This window comes from Phocoena sinus, chromosome 2, assembly GCF_008692025.1.
Source record: "Phocoena sinus isolate mPhoSin1 chromosome 2, mPhoSin1.pri, whole genome shotgun sequence".
In the NCBI taxonomy this organism is placed as follows: domain Eukaryota; kingdom Metazoa; phylum Chordata; class Mammalia; order Artiodactyla; family Phocoenidae; genus Phocoena; species Phocoena sinus.
The window spans coordinates 100,694,400-100,715,256 of NC_045764.1; the positions used below are offsets into that span (position 1 = coordinate 100,694,400).

At 46.1% G+C, this 20,857-nt stretch overlaps 2 protein-coding genes across 2 annotated transcripts in view; one reads left to right on the forward strand and one right to left on the reverse strand.

The window, feature by feature from the left end:
• The window catches only part of RYR3 (ryanodine receptor 3), a 399,907-nt gene extending 391,965 nt beyond the window's left edge, over positions 1-7,942 (forward strand). The window contains exons 108-113 of the mRNA XM_032621721.1: positions 1,826-1,960; positions 3,290-3,446; positions 5,289-5,353; positions 5,795-5,895; positions 6,902-6,953; positions 7,832-7,942. Coding sequence (XP_032477612.1) covers positions 1,826-1,960; positions 3,290-3,446; positions 5,289-5,353; positions 5,795-5,895; positions 6,902-6,953; positions 7,832-7,927 — 606 coding nt within the window. The 3' untranslated portion in view covers positions 7,928-7,942. The remainder of the gene's footprint in view (positions 1-1,825; positions 1,961-3,289; positions 3,447-5,288; positions 5,354-5,794; positions 5,896-6,901; positions 6,954-7,831) is intronic.
• A 1,011-nt stretch (positions 7,943-8,953) lies between these two features.
• Positions 8,954-20,857, reverse strand: part of AVEN (apoptosis and caspase activation inhibitor) — a 198,325-nt gene continuing 186,421 nt past the window's right edge. Inside the window, exons 4-7 of the mRNA XM_032621722.1 lie at positions 19,439-19,509; positions 13,433-13,528; positions 10,267-10,627; positions 8,954-9,461 (exon numbers count right to left, since the gene is read on the reverse strand). Of these exons, the coding sequence (XP_032477613.1) occupies positions 9,346-9,461; positions 10,267-10,627; positions 13,433-13,528; positions 19,439-19,509 (644 nt within the window). The 3' untranslated portion in view covers positions 8,954-9,345. The remainder of the gene's footprint in view (positions 9,462-10,266; positions 10,628-13,432; positions 13,529-19,438; positions 19,510-20,857) is intronic.

The following is a 20,857-nucleotide window of genomic DNA, read 5'->3' on the forward strand; positions in this document are numbered from 1 at the left end:
GCCCAGTTTGTGCCGTGTGCTGGGCAACCACCCTATAAGGTTAAGTGTTACACTCACTTGAGAGAGAAGAGCACTGAGGCTCAGAGAGGCTAAGTATTTCACCCAAGAGCACACAGCTGCTAAGTGGCAGAACTTAGATTCAAGCCCATTTGTTCCTTGGTGCAAAGCCCACGTTCTTTCTCTTTTTCGAAACCGGCTGCTTTCCGTGAGGTCTGCTCTCCAAGGTTCAAGTCACTGAACTCATTGTTCAAGAAGCTGCTGAATGTCTGTTCTGGTACTTATCACGCCCACTCCCTTTTGTGTAGCAGCTTGAGGGCAAAGAAAGATTTTATGTTGTTGATCTTCACAGCTCCAGCCCAGCACCTAGTCCCTGGTATAGGCCCGATGAGCAGGTCCTGTGTAGTCCTCATTTATTGTGCCTCTGAAAGCCGAGAAACAAACAGGCCCTATGACCCTGGCAAAGGTCCAAGGCAGGTTTCTTCATTATGAAAAATGTCGCTTTGCTCAATCATAATTCTTATAGTAACTTCAAAGCTGTGACAATTATCCAGTTCATGGTTAGTTATGAAATATTGTGATGTAGGGATACCCATGAGCCCAAGGAATCTGTGGTTTCTTTTTTTTTTAATTTTTAAAAAATTTTATTGAAGTATAGTTGATTTACAATGTGTGTTGATTTCTTCTGTACTGAAAAGTGACTCAGTTATACATATATGTATATATATATATATATATATATATTTAAAAATTTTTATTGACGTATAGCTGATTTACAATGTTATATTAATTTCTTGTAGTTTCTTTAGAAGCAGCATTAGAACTTACGGTTACCAAAGCGGGGCAGGGAGGGATAAATTAGGAGTTCGGGATTAACATATACACACTACTATATATAAAATAAGTAAACGACAAGGACCTACTGTATATAGCACAGGGAATTATACTCAATATTTTGTTAACAACCTAAATGGGAAAAGAATTTGAAAAAGAATAGATACGTGTATATGTATAACTGAATCACTACGCTGTACACCTGAAACTAACACGATATTGTAAATCAACTCTACTTCAATGAAATAAATAAGCAAATAAATAAAAGCAGCGTTAGAGTGAAAGCGACATCTTGAAGCCTTGGGTCACTGCTATCTCCGTGAAAAAGCAAAGTAACCGTCCTCAGAGCACCGTCACCATTCTCATCCTTAAATCCCTGTGTAGCTTATACGCGCCCCGTGCAGTACCCCAGCTGTTAGTCTGCCCGGGCTGCCTTAACAAAATGCCGAACACTGGGGGCTTAGACAACAGACATTGATTTCCTCTCAGTTCTGGAGGCTGGAAGTCCAAGGTCAAGGTGTGGGTAGCTCGGCGTGCAGCTGGCTGCCTCTTGCTGCTTTTTCACTTGATTATCCTTCGATGCGTACGGCTACCTGGTATCTCTCCTTCTGAGTCCTAACCTCCTCCTCTTGTAAGAACACCAGTCAGATTGAAGCAGGGCCCACCCTCATGGCCTCATTTTAATTAAATCACCTCTTTAAAGGCCCTATCTCCAAGTGCAGCCACCTTCAGAGGTACTGGGGGTTAGGGCTTCAACATATGAATTCCGGGGGAACACAGTTTGTTCCGTAACAGTCCAGTCATTACTCTTTTCTCCCAATAAGCCTGCTTCTCTCTGTGATCTTGCTTTCCTTCGGCACCTGCTGTATGACAGCCTTCGTTCCAGACCCCTCATCTTTCCCCTTTCCTCTGTTTTCTTGGAGTCTCCCACCAACCTTTCAAGGTGGAGAAGACCCACCTCCTCTTCCCTCTCTCTCTCTCTTTCTGCTCCCAGTTGGTCCTGACTGTCGGTCTCCTGGCCGTGGTGGTTTACCTCTATACCGTGGTGGCGTTCAACTTCTTCCGCAAGTTCTACAACAAAAGTGAAGACGACGATGAGCCCGACATGAAGTGTGATGACATGATGACGGTGAGAATTCCCTGTAGGGTCACCTGGTGTGGCTGGGACAGAAGGGCTGTGGGCAGAGTGGTAGAGTGGAGACAGAGCAGGACAGAGATGAGAGTAGAACACTGATGTCTCATCCGAAAGGGAGGTGGGTCCTGGAAAGACAGAAGTGATGGAATAGACCACTTGTCGGGGCCCAGGTGGAAAGAGAAGCCCACAGCTAAGCGGATCACCATCCATCCACATCTGTGTGTGGCGAAGACGTGAGTTACCTGTGTCTGTATCTCATGGAAGTCAAACTCTGATTCTTTGCCTCTGAGAGCTAGGAGCAAAGTCCCATGAATCTGGTGCTCCGTTTATTTCAGCAAGCCAGTGGGGCTTGTTTCAGAACAGCCATGTCGTCTGAAAAATGTCAGCAGCAGGATTGGGTCAGGGCGGGGCTGGGGCTCCTGCGGGCCTAGAAGGGCACAGCGCAGGGTGAGCCAGCCCAGCTGCAGTAGCATCTCTAGACGCTTATCATGACCAGATTTCAGGAAAAGAATGTGTGTATCAGAGACAGGTGACAGTACACTGTCCCCCTGCCCCCGCCTGTGGTCGTTTCTCCAGAAAATAGATATGATTTTTGGCTAAAAACTCTCCGTGAGTTTTCTTGGGGCAAGCAGCCCATGAGACAGCAACACTACAGGCACGAGAGCAACCGTATGACCAGCGTGGGCTCCGTGCTGCCACTGGCTTTTGATTTACCAGCCACAAGACCGCCTCCACACTCCCATCCCGAAGCCATCACTGCCGGTCAGGAGGAGAGACAGAGGGCAGCCTGCTCTGTGAGCCCTGGCCCAGGAGCCTACCTGGAGCACACGGGCACTTGGGAGGAGATTCTGCGGGGAGCCCCGCCCTCCCGGGTGCGCGGAGGATGCCAAGTGGGAGAGGCCTCTTCCCGGAGGCTGTAGCCCGGCCCCAAGTCCAGGCTGGCACTTGAAAATTAAGTGAGAGAAAACTCGTATCTGGCATAGGCCATCCTCATCAGGGCAGAAAGTTCTTTTAACTTATACACACCTAGAGTGAATTCTCACGTGTGTGTCAAAGAGTTCAAAACTGTTTTTTAAGAAAAGAGCAAAAAACACCTTTTAAAGGCTACGTGGAACAGCAATCTTTCCATCTTTATAGACACCAGCCTAACCAGAGGGTGGAGAGGACAGTTAGCAGCATTAACGTGTTATTGTGAAGAGTACCCTTCTCCTGCCTCAGGGCTGTCATGTTTTGATCTTATTACATGAATGATCTGACCATCTCTGTAAAAACAAACAAAACTCTGCGCCTTTTACCTGAATCGCCATCGTTTTTCTTCTCTAGTGTTACCTGTTCCACATGTATGTGGGAGTGAGAGCTGGAGGTGGCATTGGCGATGAAATTGAAGACCCCGCTGGGGACCCGTACGAAATGTACCGCATCGTCTTTGACATTACATTCTTCTTCTTTGTCATTGTCATCCTGCTGGCCATCATCCAAGGTATGCTTGCCAGTTATGTCGTCTGCATGGGGCTCAGTCAATCTGATTCTCTTTGCCTTTCTGAACCTGACTTAACTGTTTTATGTAAAGAGGTTTATGCATTCGCTTACCTGTTAATTCAACAGACATTTATTTTTTTATTTTTTATTTTTTTTGCGGTACACGGGGCTCTCACCGCTGTGGCCTCTCCCGCTGCGGAGCACAGGCTCCGGACGCGCAGGCCCAGTGGCCATGGCCCACGGGCCCAGCCGCTCCGCGGCATGTGGGATCTTCCCGGACCGGGGCACGAACCCGCGTCCCCTGCATCGGCAGGCGGACTCTCAACCACTGCGCCACCAGGGAAGCCCCAACAGACATCTCTTGAACGTCTGCTCTATATAAAGGCAAACATACACCCAGGCACTGATACAGGAAACTTGAGCATCCTTACAGAGGACTCCCCTCGCCCACTCCTTCATTACCCACTCTGAGTTGATCATTTCTGTCTCATTCTGCTTCCTAAATATCTCCGTTGGCTAGTGTTGCCCCACATCCTCATGATTCCTGCCCTGATCATTTTCCTCCCACGCAGTGGGGTGGGAAGCAGCAGGAAGAGGATCTGTGAGAGTGTGACATGTGTTTTCCTTCCTTGCGGGGAGAGGTAGTGGTATTTTGGTCAGTAGCTTGTCAGGAATTAGAGAAAGAGGGTGATGGATTTAGTTTGAGTCATGCCGAGTTGAGGTACTATGAGACATCGTGCAGGCGTTGAGGGCTAATAAGCAGTTACTGTAATGGGTCTTTCAAGAGACAAGTCAGGAATGGAACAGGATAGAAATATTACATTCAATAAGGACACACAAGACAAATATTAATGAATACAAAAATAAAAGAAATGGGATCCATTGGTGGCGGTGGTCAAAGATGTAGGCGTAGAGACTTCCCAGAAGGAAAAGCAAAGAAATTGAGGAGGAGCCCTGACTGATACATATCAGTGCCTCAGGGACTAGAAGAGGAAGAGCCGATAAGGAAGACAGAAAGGGAACAGCCAAGCAAAATAGTAGGACAAGGAAGGAAGGACAAGAAAGAGAGTCCAGGAGGAGTGAATAGTTAGCGTCAAATACTGCTGAGAGGTGTTGTAAGAGGAACCATGAGAAATCATTGGCCAGGACTCAGCATTTGAAAACACAAGTGTTTGTTTTTCCTAATTTTGATTTAATTGTATCATTCAGCTTTATAATTCATTTTTTAACATCTTTATTGGAGTATAATTGCTTTACAATGGTGTGTCAGTTTCTGCTTTGTAACAAAGTGAATCAGTTATACATATACATATGTTCCCATATCTCTTGCGTCTCCCTCCCTCCCACCCTCCCTATCCCACCCCTCTAGGTGGTCACAGAGCACCGAGCTGATCTCCCTGTGCTAGGCAGCTGCTTCCCACTAGCTCTCTACCTTACGTTTGGTGGTGTATATATGTCCATGCCTCTCTCTCACTTTGTCACAGCTCACCCTTCCCCCTCCCCATATCCTCAAGTCCATTCTCTAGTAGGTCTGTGTCTTTATTCCTGTCTTACCCCTAGGTTCTTCATGACATTTTCTTTTTCTTAAATTCCATATATATGTGTTTGTTAGCATACGGTATTTGTCTTTCTCTTTCTGACTTACTTCACTCTGTATGACAGACTCTAGGTCCATCCACTTCACTACAAATAACTCAATTTCGTTTCTTTTTATGGCTGAGTAATATTCCACATTTTTTTTTTAACAAAACGTAATAGCCTCTGCCATTCATCTGTCATTCCTCTGCCCTGCCTAAACAGGTTATTTGAAGTGTTTTGTTTGTCTTTGTATTTAAAATTCCAGGTCTTATTATTGATGCTTTTGGGGAGCTGAGAGACCAGCAGGAACAAGTACGAGAGGATATGGAGGTACCATTCTACTAAATCCCAACTTGATTTCCGTTATCTCACAGCACATGGATTTTTTAAACAGTAGGTTCTACTCTTATTTAAGGCCAGCCCTAGGCAAAATTACCAACCAGGATTGTTTTCCAAGCCTGTCCTCTTCTCCGGGCCCATCTACCAGCTCTGGGCATTTCTTCTGCTCCACCCTCTGTGCTCTGTACCCTACCACCACCCCACCACCCCCACCTGCTGCCTCCGCCATGCCCCAGGCTTAGGAAGGAGCAAGTACCCTCCACTAGGTAGAAGCTAGGTATGTGACACTCTGGAGAAGACGACTAACAGACTAAAGCATGAAAGAGAGAAATATTTTAGTATCTCTCAATTCAAGCAGAAATCCTCACCCTTTTGCTACCTGCCTGTAATGTCACGCCTACTCATGCCTTTTCTCCCTGTTATTCTTCTTAGACTAAATGTTTCATCTGTGGGATCGGCAATGACTACTTTGACACGACCCCTCATGGCTTTGAAACACACACCTTACAAGAGCACAACTTAGCCAACTACTTGTGAGTATCCTCGGTCAGCAAAGGTGATGGGGAACAGTGAGTAAAATACAGTTACGTCATGTAGTTCACGCTCTGCCAATGCCTTTTCCTCCTTGGTCTCCGGAAAGTAGAGGCAATTAGGAAAGAACTTGCAGGAGTCCCCACGAGCCCGTGTCTTTGTCCATATGCCCTGCCCCTCCCCTGTTCTGATTGGTAGATGTGCACTGCAGACTGTTTCTGCTCCAAGCAAATGTCAGCCCCTCAGCCTGGAATTAGATCCCATCCCTTCTCAATCACGGTCATATTAACTCCAGCAATTTTCCTCTCTGCTGAATTTTTCCTATCACCATATAATATTTTTTAATCCTAAACAAAGAAAAAAGGCTGTGACCCCACTTTTCCTTCCAGCTGTTGCCCTGCTTCTTCCTTCCCTTCCAGCAAAACTGGAAAAGTGTGCATGTTCAGGGTCTCCAATCTCTCTCGTCCTACTCTCCTTGGAACCCCCTCCAGTCAGGCCTTCCTCTCAACCAACTCATATTTGCTCTTGTCAAGGCGGCCCGTCACCTGCGTGCTGCTGAATTCCAGGGCAACTGAGTGAGAGTAAATATTTTTACTTTTCCATAACGTATCTTTGAGACACACAAAATTTCAATTCTGTATTCTTATAAGGTGATAAATCGGCCTACTAAGAATTATATGGTAAGAGTTTTGGTTACCATTTTATTGTTTACCTTAGGACTTTTTAAAAAAACAATAAAATGGTAGCCAAAATTCTTCCTCACAAGTGATCTTAGCTCAAGGTTTAAGGACCTCTCCTCACAAAGAGGCTGATTTTGAGATAAATGTATATTATTATTAGAAGATGACGGCGTATGTGGTCATGCCACGTTTCCCCTGTTCTGAAAGGTATAGGAGTCAGTGTGATGCTGAACAAATCCTCTCTCCAGCTCACCTGACTTTGGTTTTCTAACCAAAGAATCTAATATTGTCTTTTTCTCAGTTGTTAAACCTTTGTTCCTCGTTCCAGGTTCTTCCTGATGTATTTGATTAATAAAGATGAAACAGAGCACACAGGTCAGGTGAGAAACACCTTAAGATAGAGCTTCCCCTTTCTACGTCAAGCCTCAGTAGAGCACAGGATATCTGAAATAGAGAGGTGACCCCCATTTGTCTCTTCTGTGCGTTTTCCCACTGCTTCCTGCATTGTTCCACCATCTCTTTGGGGACTTAAGAAGCCAAAATTCTAAGGCAACTGCCATCTATTCCAAAAGGCCCCCTTGGTTATCCTTCCCAGCAAACACTGACATTTTCTAAATCCTTATAGTTGCTGCTTCAGGGCAGAATAGCTGGAGGTGGGGAGAACGTTACAGAGAAAAAGACAATGCAAAGCTGAGTGGGTGGCTCCAACAAAGAGCAGGAGAGTCGGAGTAAAATGGTGAGACGACAGCCTAAGAAAGATAACGACCTCCTGTGTGGGTGACACAGGGATGCGGAGGTGTGGGTGTGACAGGGTGCGTGAAAGTATGTGTCAGAGGGATTCTGTGACTAAGTACGAAAAAGAAGTGTAAAGATAGAGCATAGGGGAGGAAAAGGTAGCTTACCAAATATTCAAACATCATTGGATTCCTATATTCTGCCTTCTACCAGTTACAGATGGCATGGAGTCAACCCTCTGCTAAATCTTTAAGTATTTTTAGTGGCGATCCTCGAGTTGGTTTCACTGTGGGGTTTTTGTTTGTTTTGGTAGGGGGGTGGTCAGAGGAAGGGAGAAAAGAAGGGAGAAACTTCTTGCTCCCAAAGCAGCCTGAGCTGGGAACAGTGCAAGAAAGAATGTACCAGTTGGGCCCCATATTTATCCACATCAGTATTCCCAAAGGGAGACATATAGAGGGAAAATAAATTGGGTTCCAGCTTACTGTGGTTTATAAAGAAGTCTCCTCTGTTCCCGTTATTTCAGGAATCTTATGTCTGGAAGATGTACCAAGAAAGGTGTTGGGATTTCTTCCCTGCTGGTGACTGCTTCCGGAAACAGTACGAAGATCAGCTTGGATAAATGGGAATGAAAGAAGCCTCCACCATTCTGGACGGTCAATAAAATCCTTCTCTTAACAGTTCTGCAACACATTTGAAAAGTGACATTTCCTAAATGCCTCCCTTACAAGGAAGTGTTTGTTACACATCTGTGATATTTTGGAATTGATTTGGCTTTTTGTATCTAATGGACGTACACTGTGCGAGATGATAACCTGTCAAAAGTGTTGAAAGAAAAAAGAGTACGGCACAGCTTCAAGGAAGCTCTAGTTGAAAGCCTTCAGGTTTCTCAGTTCTAACTAGTTCGTTGGGATGGCACCACTGAGGGAAGGGCTAGAGAAGCAGGAAGTTTGGGATGCATAATACCTGGAATTTTAAACACTTGAATTCCACATGATGGTACTCCACTAGTGACTCATGGTCTGTGAGCTACAAAAAAATCACTTTAAAACTGCAGTCTAATTTTTCCCATGGTACTTGCTAGTGAATGTATCCAGAATCAGCTTGAAAAGCTTTAAGCAGTTAAAGAAATAGAAACAAACAAACCGCCACTTTGTCGACACTGAAATATCGAGTAAGTGCCTTACAAAACCTCTTTAGATATAGCTATGCAAGTTTTTTACATTTATGTTCGAGACGGACAGTTCCATTAATTAGTTGTGTGGATCTTCTGTCTTACTTTATGAAACTGCACTCAAAGGTTATTCATATGATTTTTTTTTTTTTCAGTAACAGCTTGTCAACTGCTGTTATTAGAGAAAAAAAGTACTGTACTGAAAACTCAGAAAAAAATCTCAATCGTATGCCAAATAGAGTAACGCTTTATGGTCTCCCTTGTAAGTAGTGGAGCTGCTCTGTTTAGGTGAATCTCCTTAAATAAAATGAAGTGCCCACTGCAATAAAGTCATAATCACCAATTCATGGTTTGGCCTCTTGTAACGCACCCTTTCTGGATGATTTACAACCACCCTGTGGTGCTGGGAAAAGGGACAGGAGACTAACAAACAGCCCACGGCTCCCCGCACGAGAAAGAAAGGAAGAAAAAAAATCCACAAACCAGCGTTTGTTTATTTTGGCCGAATGCATGCCTGGTTGCTTAGCTCTCTTCATCAGCAGCACCTGCTATGCTGTAAAAGCTGAGAGGAAGAAACTGGACACAAGGGCCGTAACATCTCCTGCCCTTAAGAAATCTATTCAATTACTAAGCCAGAGAACAAATGCAGCGAGCCTCTTACTGTCTCATTTCGGATTTGTTGAACATGGGGGAGGTAGGCGTCTACTGCTAAGCGTGATGGCCACACGGGCTCGGGCTGTGCTTGTAAACCAGCTGTTCTGGAAGGACAGCCTTGGGCCCGCCTTCCCTTACAAGGCAACCAAAATTGGCTTCAGGCACTTTTCATTTTCTTTCTCTCTCTCTTTTTTTTTTTTCTTTCATCGAGTTTAGGAAATCATGCTGTCCAACCAATCTTCAAGCTCTTCCTCAGTAACATTTCTGGATATACTCGGTTGCTCAGATGCCACGTTCTTTCCTTCCAACGCAGACGGTTTTGCAGGATCTAAAAAAATAAAAGCGACGTTAACAACTTCACGTTAGTGCCAGAACCGAGGGTTAACGCTTCCCTGGGGTTTGATCCATGCTGGAAATCAGCCAAATTCTGATTTGCTCACGATAAGGGGAAACGTTCTATTATTTTCCTGCTCCCTAAGAAGATCCAGTAATACCTAAACGAATTCATAAATGGAGTAGAGATTTGCTCTCTTCTATTTATTTGGATGATGAATTTCACAGTTCACTAGTTTTTTTTTTTTAAAAGACTAACAGCTTAGTTTCCTGGAAACTAAAGCCATTAAAGGGTCCTGAATGCAGTGTATGGACGGGGCAGTCACTAGGCCTCTCCCTGTCAGATGGCCCGCCATCTAACAGAACATGCACAAATGAGGAAGTCTTCTTTTGTAAAAAAAAAAAAAAAAAACCAAGATTGAAATAGCAAGCAAGAAGCACAAAGAACTGATCAACAGGCCTGTTCAGACAGTCGATTAAAAGGTCTGCTGCTGCACAGCTGAGGCCGCGGGTATCGAAATGCCTTTTACAGCACGAGTTCAATTTGCAGCCCCGGGTTTAAGATTGCAATCAGGCAGGTAGCAGCTTTGGAAGCCCAGTATATCGAGTGAGAGCAATGTTGTCAGAAAGGTCAGCTCAGGGGGAAGCAGAGACGTGAGCACAGAAATAGATGTCAGTGGACAAGGCCAGATCGATGTCAGACACTGATGAAGATGTGTAGGGATGTGACAGAGGTGAAGCTATTCGCAGAAAAACACCAGAATCGAGAAGATGGATGGGGAATAAAATGAAAACCATACCTGTTTCTTCTTGGGCCACCTCCTCATCTTTCTCAGATTCCAGGTCCTGAGCTGTCTGGTCTGCTAAGATGTCACCTCTCTCTTTTACAGACGCATCTAAATTAAGCAGCAGATCTAGTTCTTCTTCCAAATCGTCTGCTGCCGACTGCAGTGGGGAAGCGGGGTTCTGAGAACCCTTGGAAGGGCCCGGTCCTAGGCTGTCTTTACCCAGGTACATGGGGCAGCCAGCGGCAGCAGATTTCAGCTCAGAGATGGACCCCTTTCCTCCAGGCCCGAAGGGCCCCTTTAACTGCATCCCTAGTCCCTTGCCATCATTATTTCTCTTTGGTTGCACCTGAGGAAGCTCTAAAGGAAGGGCAGTCTGAAAGAGAAGCACAGTATCTGAGTTAATGTGAGTCCTGCCGTATTTGCTTAAGCAGAAATTAAAGCAAAGGAAGCCATCAGACTTTGTGGAGTAGGAAACTCAATCCAGACAGGAAGGTCACAAAGTGTCTCCATCCAGGTCCTGCCAGCACCGCTCTTACTGCTGCAGGGGTAAGTGTGGGAGACCTCCCTACCGTGCCCACCTCAGCCATGTGCCAACCTGCTCAGAGCTGAAATCAAAAGGGCTGTGCACTCCTGTCACCAGCCTGAGAAAGGACAGTCCTGTAGGTCTATGTGAATGTATACTTAAGCCTGCGACGAGGCAAACGTTTGTAAAAAGTCACGGAGAAGTAATCAGCAGGTCGGATCTGTTCACTGTACCAAGATGCACAAATGCAGGAGATGAAGGAACAAGTGCACCAGGAAGACAAGAACGACCCTTAGGAACGGTATTTGAGTAAAAACTGCCAGACAGGAAAGAAAACACTCCATTTGATTACATTTGTAAAAACGCCCCCAACAGGCAAAACTAATCTTGAGTATGAGAAGTCAGGATAGTGGTCTTAGGGAAGTATTGCCTCGGGGGGTGGGGGGAGGTTCTGGGTGGTGGCAGCGTTCTGATCCTTGATCTGCATGTGTAAAGACTTACACACGCACGCTCTTCTCTATGCGTTATAATTTAATAAAGTTAAACCCTCCCCCCAGGTGACTGTAATGTAGAGGAAGGCTGAGAACCACAGTTCTGGAGGGAGGCCTGTGGTGACCAGGCTGGCATCAGTGGGTAGGTTCAGAAGGAGGGTCAGCTGCTGTTGGAGGTGTTGTCCCCTTATTTGTACACTTAAGCACCCTGAGCAGATCCAGTTTGCTAACAGCTCCTCGGGGCTTTTAAGACCGCATGGCTTTACAAGGAACTTAAATATTCATCCAGCACTGTCAGTGTGCAGGGCGAAGATGGGATGTGGTCCCCTGTTCTAATCCTGGAGTCATTCAGCTGGTCTGCACTGGCTGGCTGGCATTGTCTTTGTTTGTTAACTCCCCGGGTGAGTCTAACATGCAAACACAGTTGAGAATAACCGCTCTACCTCATGAGAGGAGTGGGGAAACCTGGCTAGATAGTTAAAAGTTACTATTTACAAAAGTACAGTTATTTTATATCTCTCCTCCGAGGCCTGCCTCTGATAACATCATCCTTCACTTTGAAATGCTCACAACACTTCCCATTTCTCTCCTCAATCCTGGGGCCCCCATCACCTTCATCTCAGTGTTTCCCTGATGTGTTCTGTTAACCACTCCTCATTGTGTGGGATCAAACCAAGTATGTCAGGACTTTGACCATCTCTGGACAGCCAGAGGAAGAGGAGTGCTCACCCAATCACTAAGACAAGCCCCAATACCCCCAAACACTCCTAAAGAAGTCCCAGGGTGATTCCCCATCAGAGGCAAATGCGATCCTCTCTACTTCTCTGCCCTTAAGTGTCCTCCAGCCCTGGATTCTGCTTGCTGCCCTAAATTTGACGTAAGTGCCACAGAGACAACTGGGTGGACGCCCACTGAGCACACCTGCCTATGCTTACGATTAGCACCACATTCAACTGCAGAACAGAACTGATCATCTTAGTTGCTGGGATTCTACTGACAACTAGTACTGCCTAGGGTTTCACTTTTTAACAAAATCCAATCTAGCCACAATTCAATTTCAAAGTTCCTTCTGGTATAGCCCTCGGGCCCCTCCTCTCTCAGCTACCTTACCACTGATATCTCCCAAATTTAGATTTCCAACCCTTGATTCTGAACTATAAATTTCTATATCCAACTGACTAATACTTTCACTCTGACATCTCAGAGACACAAACCCGTAATGTCCAAGCCTCACCCTTCCTAATACTAGCTACCACTGAGTTGCACAGGCTGGAAAACCTAGAAAATTCTTTCCCTGCTCCCTCTCCATGTCCAGTATTTCACCAAGTCCCGTTAATTTTACTTTTGTAATACACCTCTTGGTAAAGTCCAGTTCCCTGCCATCTCTACCATCATTAGCCTGGTCCAAGCTACAGGATTACTCACCTGAACCGTGCAGTGGCCTCCTAATTTGCCTCCCCTCATCCACTCTACTCTTGCATGGGTGTGCATGTGCGGATTTACCCTAAACACAGACACCCCAGTACAGTCCTCTCTCCATTCTGCAGCCAGAATGTTCCTTGTTACTGTTATTGTTATTAGCACAGTTGTTAATGCAGATCTGATTGGGTCACTCTTCTTTAAATCCCAACTCAAATGTTCTTATACTTTGGATCTCGGCTTATCTGTCACTTCTTCAGGAAAGCCATTCCTAATCACACCAAAGTCGATCAGGTTCACTATTACATATTCTCACAGCATACTGTCCTTCCCCTTCACAGGACTTATCATTTGATAACTTGCTCAATACCCGTCTTTCCCAATAGATTAAGCTCCATGAGGGCAGGAACCATGCCTGTCTGTTCACCACGGTAACCTTAGTGCCTAACACAAAGCCTGGCACATAAACATTTTGAGTACAATACAAGGCAGACTCTATACTTTTACATTTCATTCAATTCTATTACATTTGATCCTTTAAAATGTTTCAAATATAAAATGAAAAAAACCTTTAAAAAGTATTTCATTCTCCCTCAAAACTTTATGAAATTCTACCTGATACAAAACGCTCAGCTTGATGAAAGGAAACGCTGAGTCTGAACCATCCTGCAGGGGGATATTTTTCATTCTTCTTCTTCTCCTGCCCTAATTCATACCAGCCTCAGCATGCTGTCAGGGTTTTTACCTGGACCAATTCAGCAGCAACATTGAGTCGGAGTGAGAGAGGCAGTTCTTGAAGGGCTCGAACCAATGACTCACAGTCCACATAAAATGCTGAATTCTATATAAAAAAAAAAAGATAGATTATTGATCAAGATGATTACATATGGGGCTTCCCTGGTGGCGCAGTGGTTGAGAGTCCGCCTGCCGATGCAGGGGACACGGGTTCGTGCCCCGGTCCGGGAAGATCCCACATGCCGCGGAGCGGCTGGGCCCGTGAGCCATGGCCGCTGAGCCTGCGCGTCCGGAGCCTGTGCTCCGCAACGGGAGAGGCCACAACAGTGAGAGGCCCACGTGCCGCAAAAAAAAAAAAAAGATGATTACATATGACCTTTCAGAAATAAAAGAGCACAAGACGATAGGTAGTAACTGTAAATAAATCATCTATTACTTTTAGCTGGGAGTAATCAGATCATAAATCACACTTGAGATGGTTCTAATTTCTACCATCTCTGCATTAAGATAAGCAAAGCCAAAAGCACCTTCCTGAGCCACGGCTCAGGCTGCCAGAGCAGCAGCAGGGTGGTGATCACCTCACATCAAGGCTGCACGGAAACCTGGAACCTGCGGATGCTCTTGGAATTACTGAAAAAAATTCAAAGCACTTAATGCAATCTAACTGGACATCTCCCCCCAGATTCAGATGGCTGGCCTTCAGGAGAGCAGGGAAGAGCTGTCTCAGCAGTCTGATGGGGAGGACAGTCACAGCCAAAGAAGCCCATGGGGTATACGCTTAACTGGACATCTCCCTCAGATTCAGATGGCTGGCCTTCAGGAGAGCAGGGAAGAGCTGTCTCAGCAGTCTGATGGGGAGGACAGTCACAGCCAAAGAAGCCCATGAGGCATACGCTTCTCTCTCTTCCAACCAGAAAGCAGAGGATGGAAATTTACCCTCCAGCTGGTAGCACTCTGCGTGAGGCCAACACTATAAGTCCCTTGAACTCCCTTCCCGTGCACAGACGCAAAATCCCATCTAGGCAATGCCCTCGCAAATTGACCATGTCTGAGAAAACGTTCCAGGCTATCGCATGACCCCTAACGGCTGTTTCTAGGTGCCCCGGCCACCCAAGAGAAGGAAAAACTAAAAGGTGGCTGCCACATTAGAGGCAGACACCACGGACCACCTTGTCTACCAAGGACTATCACAGACCCAGGTAGAACCATGACGTACGCTGCAATCACTGATTTCAAGTTAGAGAACAACACCCAGGGGTCATGGAGTCTAATCTCCCTTCCACTGTAAGGATGCCTTGGGTAGATGAGTTTATAATGACTGGAGGTGGGGAGTCGTTCCTGGTGCTCTCAAGTAGAGCGCCAACACTAAATGCAGACCCACTCAAACCCCTGAGCCTCACAACAGCAGTACACAGGGGTCAAAAGAAGCAATACAGCTTTTCAACTGCCCTTCTGAAAGTTTCCGGAGATGGCTAGCTCTAAGGTAAGCAAGGTTGGCAGCAGCAGGTGTGGCCCCTCACCCTGGAAAAAAAGGAACTTACATCTAAAAACATAGAGTATTTAGGGAGCAGGAGAGTGGGAAATGCACTACATGTGCAGGCCTTGCCTCAGTCCTGCACTCAGCACATCAAGTGTTTGATCAAGACCAGGACGGCCAGTCTTTGTTTCGAAGTGTGGAGAAGACCTCTCAAACCACTAGAAAAGTGGGATCCTGAATGCTTAACCCACGAGTAAGTCACCACATTACAAACTGGAAATCTCACCCTTCCCACTGCCAAGGTGTCTGCAGAGTCACCCGGGTAGACCCCCTGCTTTCAGCCTATAAAAGAGCAAGAACTTTCCGTCCACAATGCCTGCCAACCATTCACATGCTGCTGTCTCAGCTCTCTGGAGAAGGCCCGCTGAGACGTGCAGGGGTCCAGCTAGAAGTGCCCAAACTTCCTCCCCCCTTTTGCATCATGTGTGACACGGCTACAAGGTATATCGTTAACAATGAAAAGTCCGTGAGATCCAGGGAATGGCCAGGCTGTGCTTATGTGCTGAGTCCCAAGTGATGGACCTCCAGCTGCTGGAGTGTCTCCTTTCCCCACGTCTCCAATTCCCACCCACCATCCAAGGCCCAGGTGATAGGGCACCGCCTCCATGAGGACCTCAAGACACTTCAGCCCAGCACAGTGATTTCTCCTCGTCTCCCTGCAGCAGTCCTAGAGCCTAGAACCTACCATCAAACACCACCGTGTAAGAAGACTTCCCCTTTTTTGTCACCAGTTTGTCCGCTAAAGGGCTACAGCTGAAGGCCTTAGATATAAAGGGAGCTGAAGTGAATTGCTTGTAATAGTAAAGTGTGAATTTGAAAATAGATTTAATTGGAATAACCACCATGAATTAGCTTTTTTGCTCCATGTTGTAAATAACTGGCGGGTCATCTCTGCCCGGACAGCCCCATCCCCACATCCACCTGGCCAACGCTGACAGTCACTCACAGTTGGAGCACGCAGCCTGGCCACCCCAGCGCCTCCTCTCCTGCAGACTCGGAGGCTGGGGGCAGGAGGCCAGCCTTGACTGTTAGAACAAAGTCCCTCCAACCCCACTTCTCCGCCATCAGTGTGCGCACAGACTCGGTGGTGAGAATCTATTCCTGAAGGTTCCTCCCTGTCCAGGAAGCCAATCAGACTCCGAGTCTCAGTGTCTGTGTAAAGGTACACCATTTGGTGAGGAAGGAACCTACTAGAAACTCCACTTACAGCCTCTGATCAGACCATTGCACCTTCCTCGAGAGCTCCAGCACTCACTGTGCACATTCATTTGGGTACTCAGGGACCACGGGGACACTTTACAGTGGAAGTGCCCAGATCAGGCGACACTTTAGAGAAAGCTGGGGCGCTTTCCATGTACAGAGCATCAGGCCTCATTCAGAACTGCGCTCTCAGGGGTGGGCCTGAGTGTTCCCTTAAGAGCCACGCACTCAGGAACCACGGCGGGCCACCCACTGCTCAGTGGTTGCTCGAGGAAGCTCTACTGACTAAATAAGTCACTAGTCAACACAACTGAAAAATGGAATGAAAGAAAAAGCTTCAGATGATTTTCAAAAAATAATGGACCTAATTTTTTCACCCTCAGCTCTCCTCCCACCCATTCCCTCCTCACATGTCCCCACACTGTCCAAAGGACAGGTCTGAAAACGCCATTCATGGACTGAAGGGACCAACTCCCCTGCGGTAATGGGGCCAACACGGCTGAAGCAGGGACCCTGACTGCCAGGCCACCTTCCCCTCACCCTGCATGTGAGCCACACAGACACGAAGGCAAGTCACAGGGACAGCACTGGGCCCTCTCCCATCAGGGTGCCCTTTGGGGCCTCCGCCAGGACCCACTGGCAAACTCTTCACTGCTTCATGTCACTGGCTGTGCTGGGGACAGAGAAGCACAAGAGGAACAACTGATAGATAGACAGGTAGATAGACAGATTCTTCTCTTCTTTTTCTCTCTCAAGTAAGCAAAAATAAAGAGAACCGAGTGAGGAGAGATGTGGGACACAAAACAGTGCCGGCGGCGAAGTGATGGATGCAGTTTGGGATGTGTCCTACTAATACCTCAACTCAAGATGCTCACAATCAAGCTTGCCTTCTCTCGCTCCATCAATCATCACTGCTCACCTCATCAGCGTGCTGGGAAGCTTAGCGCCCCTGCGAATCTTTCTTGTCCTCATGTCTCACGTCTGGCCCGTGACGCAATCTACCACGTCCTCCAGTCCCATCTGCCAGTGAACCGTCTTCCCTCTCACGGCCCATGCTGTCGGCCCACGTCCCCTCCAGTTCACCCAACGTAATATCCTCCTACCTGCTCTCCCAGCCTCCAGCCTCTGACCTCTTCAGTCCCTCCTTCCCAATATTGCGGAGGTCCAGTCTAGCCATTTCCATTGTCTTGCTAAACAGTAATAAGGAACAGTAGTAATAAGAGCTAATTTTGAGTGTTTCCTCTGTGTCAGGAACTGCACAGAAGGACTTTTATTTATAATCTAATATAATCCTCATGACAACTCTGAGTTACATTTTATTATCAGTTCCATTTTCCAGATGAGAACTAGTATTTACGCTCAGGTTTGCATCTCTGAAGTCTATGCTCTGACCCACAGGCTAAACTGCCCCTAGATAAACATGAAGACCAGGGCTTCCCTGGTGGCGCAGTGGTTGAGAGTCCGCCTGCCGATGCAGGGGACACGGGTTCGTGTCCCGGTCCGGGAAGATCCCACATGCCACAGAGCGGCTGGGCCCGTGAAGCCATGGCCGCTGAGCCTGTGCTCCGCAACGGGAGAGGCCACAACAGTGAGAGGCCTGCGTACCGCAAAAAAAAAAAAAAAAAAAAAAGAAGACCAAACCAACCACTGGTACTAAGTGGCCCAGACCCACCCTGGAAGCTGCCTCTTCTGAGAATCCACACTCCAGCTACACTCCAGCTATGCTCCCAACTCTGAGCACAGCCTGGTCTTTCAGATCGCATCATTCTCCTGTTGTTCCCCAGACAGAACCTACCAGAACATACTCATCCACCAAGGCCCATTCAATGATCTTTATCCCATGCTCCTACTCTCAATCACTTCCAGCCCAAAGCAGCTTTCTCCCACAGTATTATGTTCATTCATTTATTATACCACTTATTTTATGTTGCATTCTTTTTCATTTATCATGTAAATAGTTACCAACCATCTAGTATGTGTCAGCCACTGTGCTAAGGTAAGGGACCTAGGGCGATGAACAAGCATGGTCTCTGTCTCATTCATCTTCCAATAAGCTACATCTAATAAAATATCTAATAAAGAACATGTGTTTTGATAAATAAAGAACCTTAGAATTATTTGAAACTCTCAGGGTAACAAAATGTTCTCTGATAGCCAACATGGTGCAAAGGAGTTGAAATGGGAGTTGTTTGGCTTTCACTGAATTCCTCCATGATCTGCGTTCGTCTGTTTACAACTTGTGCTAGAATTCTAAACCATACTCAGGGACATGCCCCAACAGACCCAAGCAAAAACAAATATTTTTAATTCCCAAATTTTTCTATATTATAAAACATACTCTTTGTACAGGAACAGGAAGTCATTTTACAAGTCACTTCCCTCCCCTCTGTCTTTAAGTCAATGTCCGTCCCAAACAACTGAACGTGAAGCCAGCCCACCTGGGGGTGTGAGCCACCTACTGTGTGTGTACTGAGCTGACAGTGGAATGGGGAGGAAGGTCCCGCCCTTTATCCGTCAGGTCTGCTGCCCGGTCTCCTGTCTGAAGCTGTGGGCAGGCTGTCTGATCACTGTATCAGATAGTATGCTCCAGCCCCGGAGTCGGAAGCAAATGCCACGCCAGCACTTACTCATCCTCTGTGCATTTTAAAAAGGGTGAGAATACCTGTTGTCTCTCGTATGGAAAGGTTCAGTGAAATCCTGCCTGGAGAATCATCAAAGCTCCTTGGGAGGAAAATATGGCAGGAGTACAAAGCAAAATGTGTGGGTGCTATGGATTCACTGAAAGACTTCTATGATACTTGTTCTTATTTTATAGCTTTATTCTCCTAATCATAGAAGAAGAGTTATTTAAAACTATAAAGTTAAGGATTTTCTTACCTAACACCAAGAACAGTGTGGGAGAAATAAATTAATTCTCAAGCCTTAGATGAATTTTCACAGAAAGGGAAAAGAAGGAAGGCCAAATGGCAAAGTAATCCACTCAAAATCGTGACTATAAACTTTCAGCCCTACAACCCAGTCTATATGAACTATAGTCATATATGAGCTATATAAGTAGTTCACATAGATGGCCAGGTATAAAGGTCAACTCCGGCTCCAAGAGCCTGTATAATTTAAGCTCCCTGAAAACTTTCTGAGCAATTTAGGTCACTGAGGCTGAACTGTACATGAATGACTAGACTCTCCTGTATGTGAAGTCTCCATCGCAACAACGTGAAAGGTGCTGGTCTCCAGCCTTGAGAAGAGCCAATCCACATTGCAGACAGCGCTTCACCTTACCTGTTTGGGGCAGGAAGCTTCACTATCCCACTCTTTCTCCTCGGCAAACCGGAACTGTGAGAAGGAGTCCCCTGGGAATAGAAAAACCATACGATTTTATGTCAAAGCTAAAAGGAAAACACTCAGTTCTCTCAATTTCCCTTTGGAAGTAAAAGTGCTGTTTCTGAAGAGCTGACCATCCCAAACTCAGTGATATCATTCAACAGAAGGTCCTGGCTTCCGCATCTTTCCACATCATCTGTGCATAGTGGGTACTTGAAAATACTATTGGCAAGTGTATTCATTGCTTCATTCAACTCTCAATAAGCCACCATCCTACAGGCTTCTTGAGAGACAACTGAACAGTCCAGGCCTGCAGACATGGCCATCTCCCCATATTTAGCATATTTTCATCTCATCTGCTTAATATATGCAAGGAAACTTACATTTATGATGTTGGGGGTGGGCATAAGCAGAAAAGGAAGGAGAAAAACAGAACTGAAGGAAAGCAGTTCTCAACTGATCCACAATATGACAGACTTAAAATATCTCTTTGAGGCGAGGTTACCAATCTGAACCATCTCTCTAAAAATCACCTGGTTAGAATGTCAGATACAAAATGAAACTCAGAGAATGTGCATCAGGTTAGCTAATGTGAATCGTGGTGCACTGCTCTGAGCTCTTGGAATAAAGGAAAATGAATCAAGACAAACAAGCTTGACGGATGATTCCGTACAGCGAGCTTTGACACAAAGCTTATTTTGTACATATGTACTTATCTGGTTATTTGCATTAAGAATAGCCAATTTATAAAGAATTACTTTTCCACCTAGCTTTCAGGATCCTCCAGAATGTGATCCTACCTCATTAACCCACATTTGCTTCCTATTTCTTGACTTCCTGCTCCCGAGAGCCGCTTTTCACATTCTGAACATACTTCATTTTCTACCCTATCCTCATTTCTTTTTTAATCCTTCTCCCTTGTCTGGAAGGCCCACACACTTCTACCCATTCATATCCTATTTATACTTTAAGACTCAGGTACAGGCCCACTTTCTCCTCCTATGATATCTCTCAGGTTATTTAACCATAGAATCCATTCTTTACTTCTAACTTAAAAGAAGGGGGAAAAGAACTGAAGAATCCTGAATTAAAGAGACAAAGACAAAATCAGAATCTACACCATACCCCCAGCATTTCCAAAACACATGGATCATATAACATTTTAACACTGGACAAGATCAAATTCTAGGTAAAAAAGACCAAGAACAGGGCTTCCCTGGTGGCGCAGTGGTTGAGAGTCCGCCTGCCGATGCAGGGGACACGGGTTCGTGCCCCGGTCCAGGAAGATCCCACATGCCGCGGAGCGGCTAGGCCCGTGAGCCATGGCCACTGACCCTGCGCGTCCAGAGCCTGTGCTCCGCAACGGGAGAGGCCACA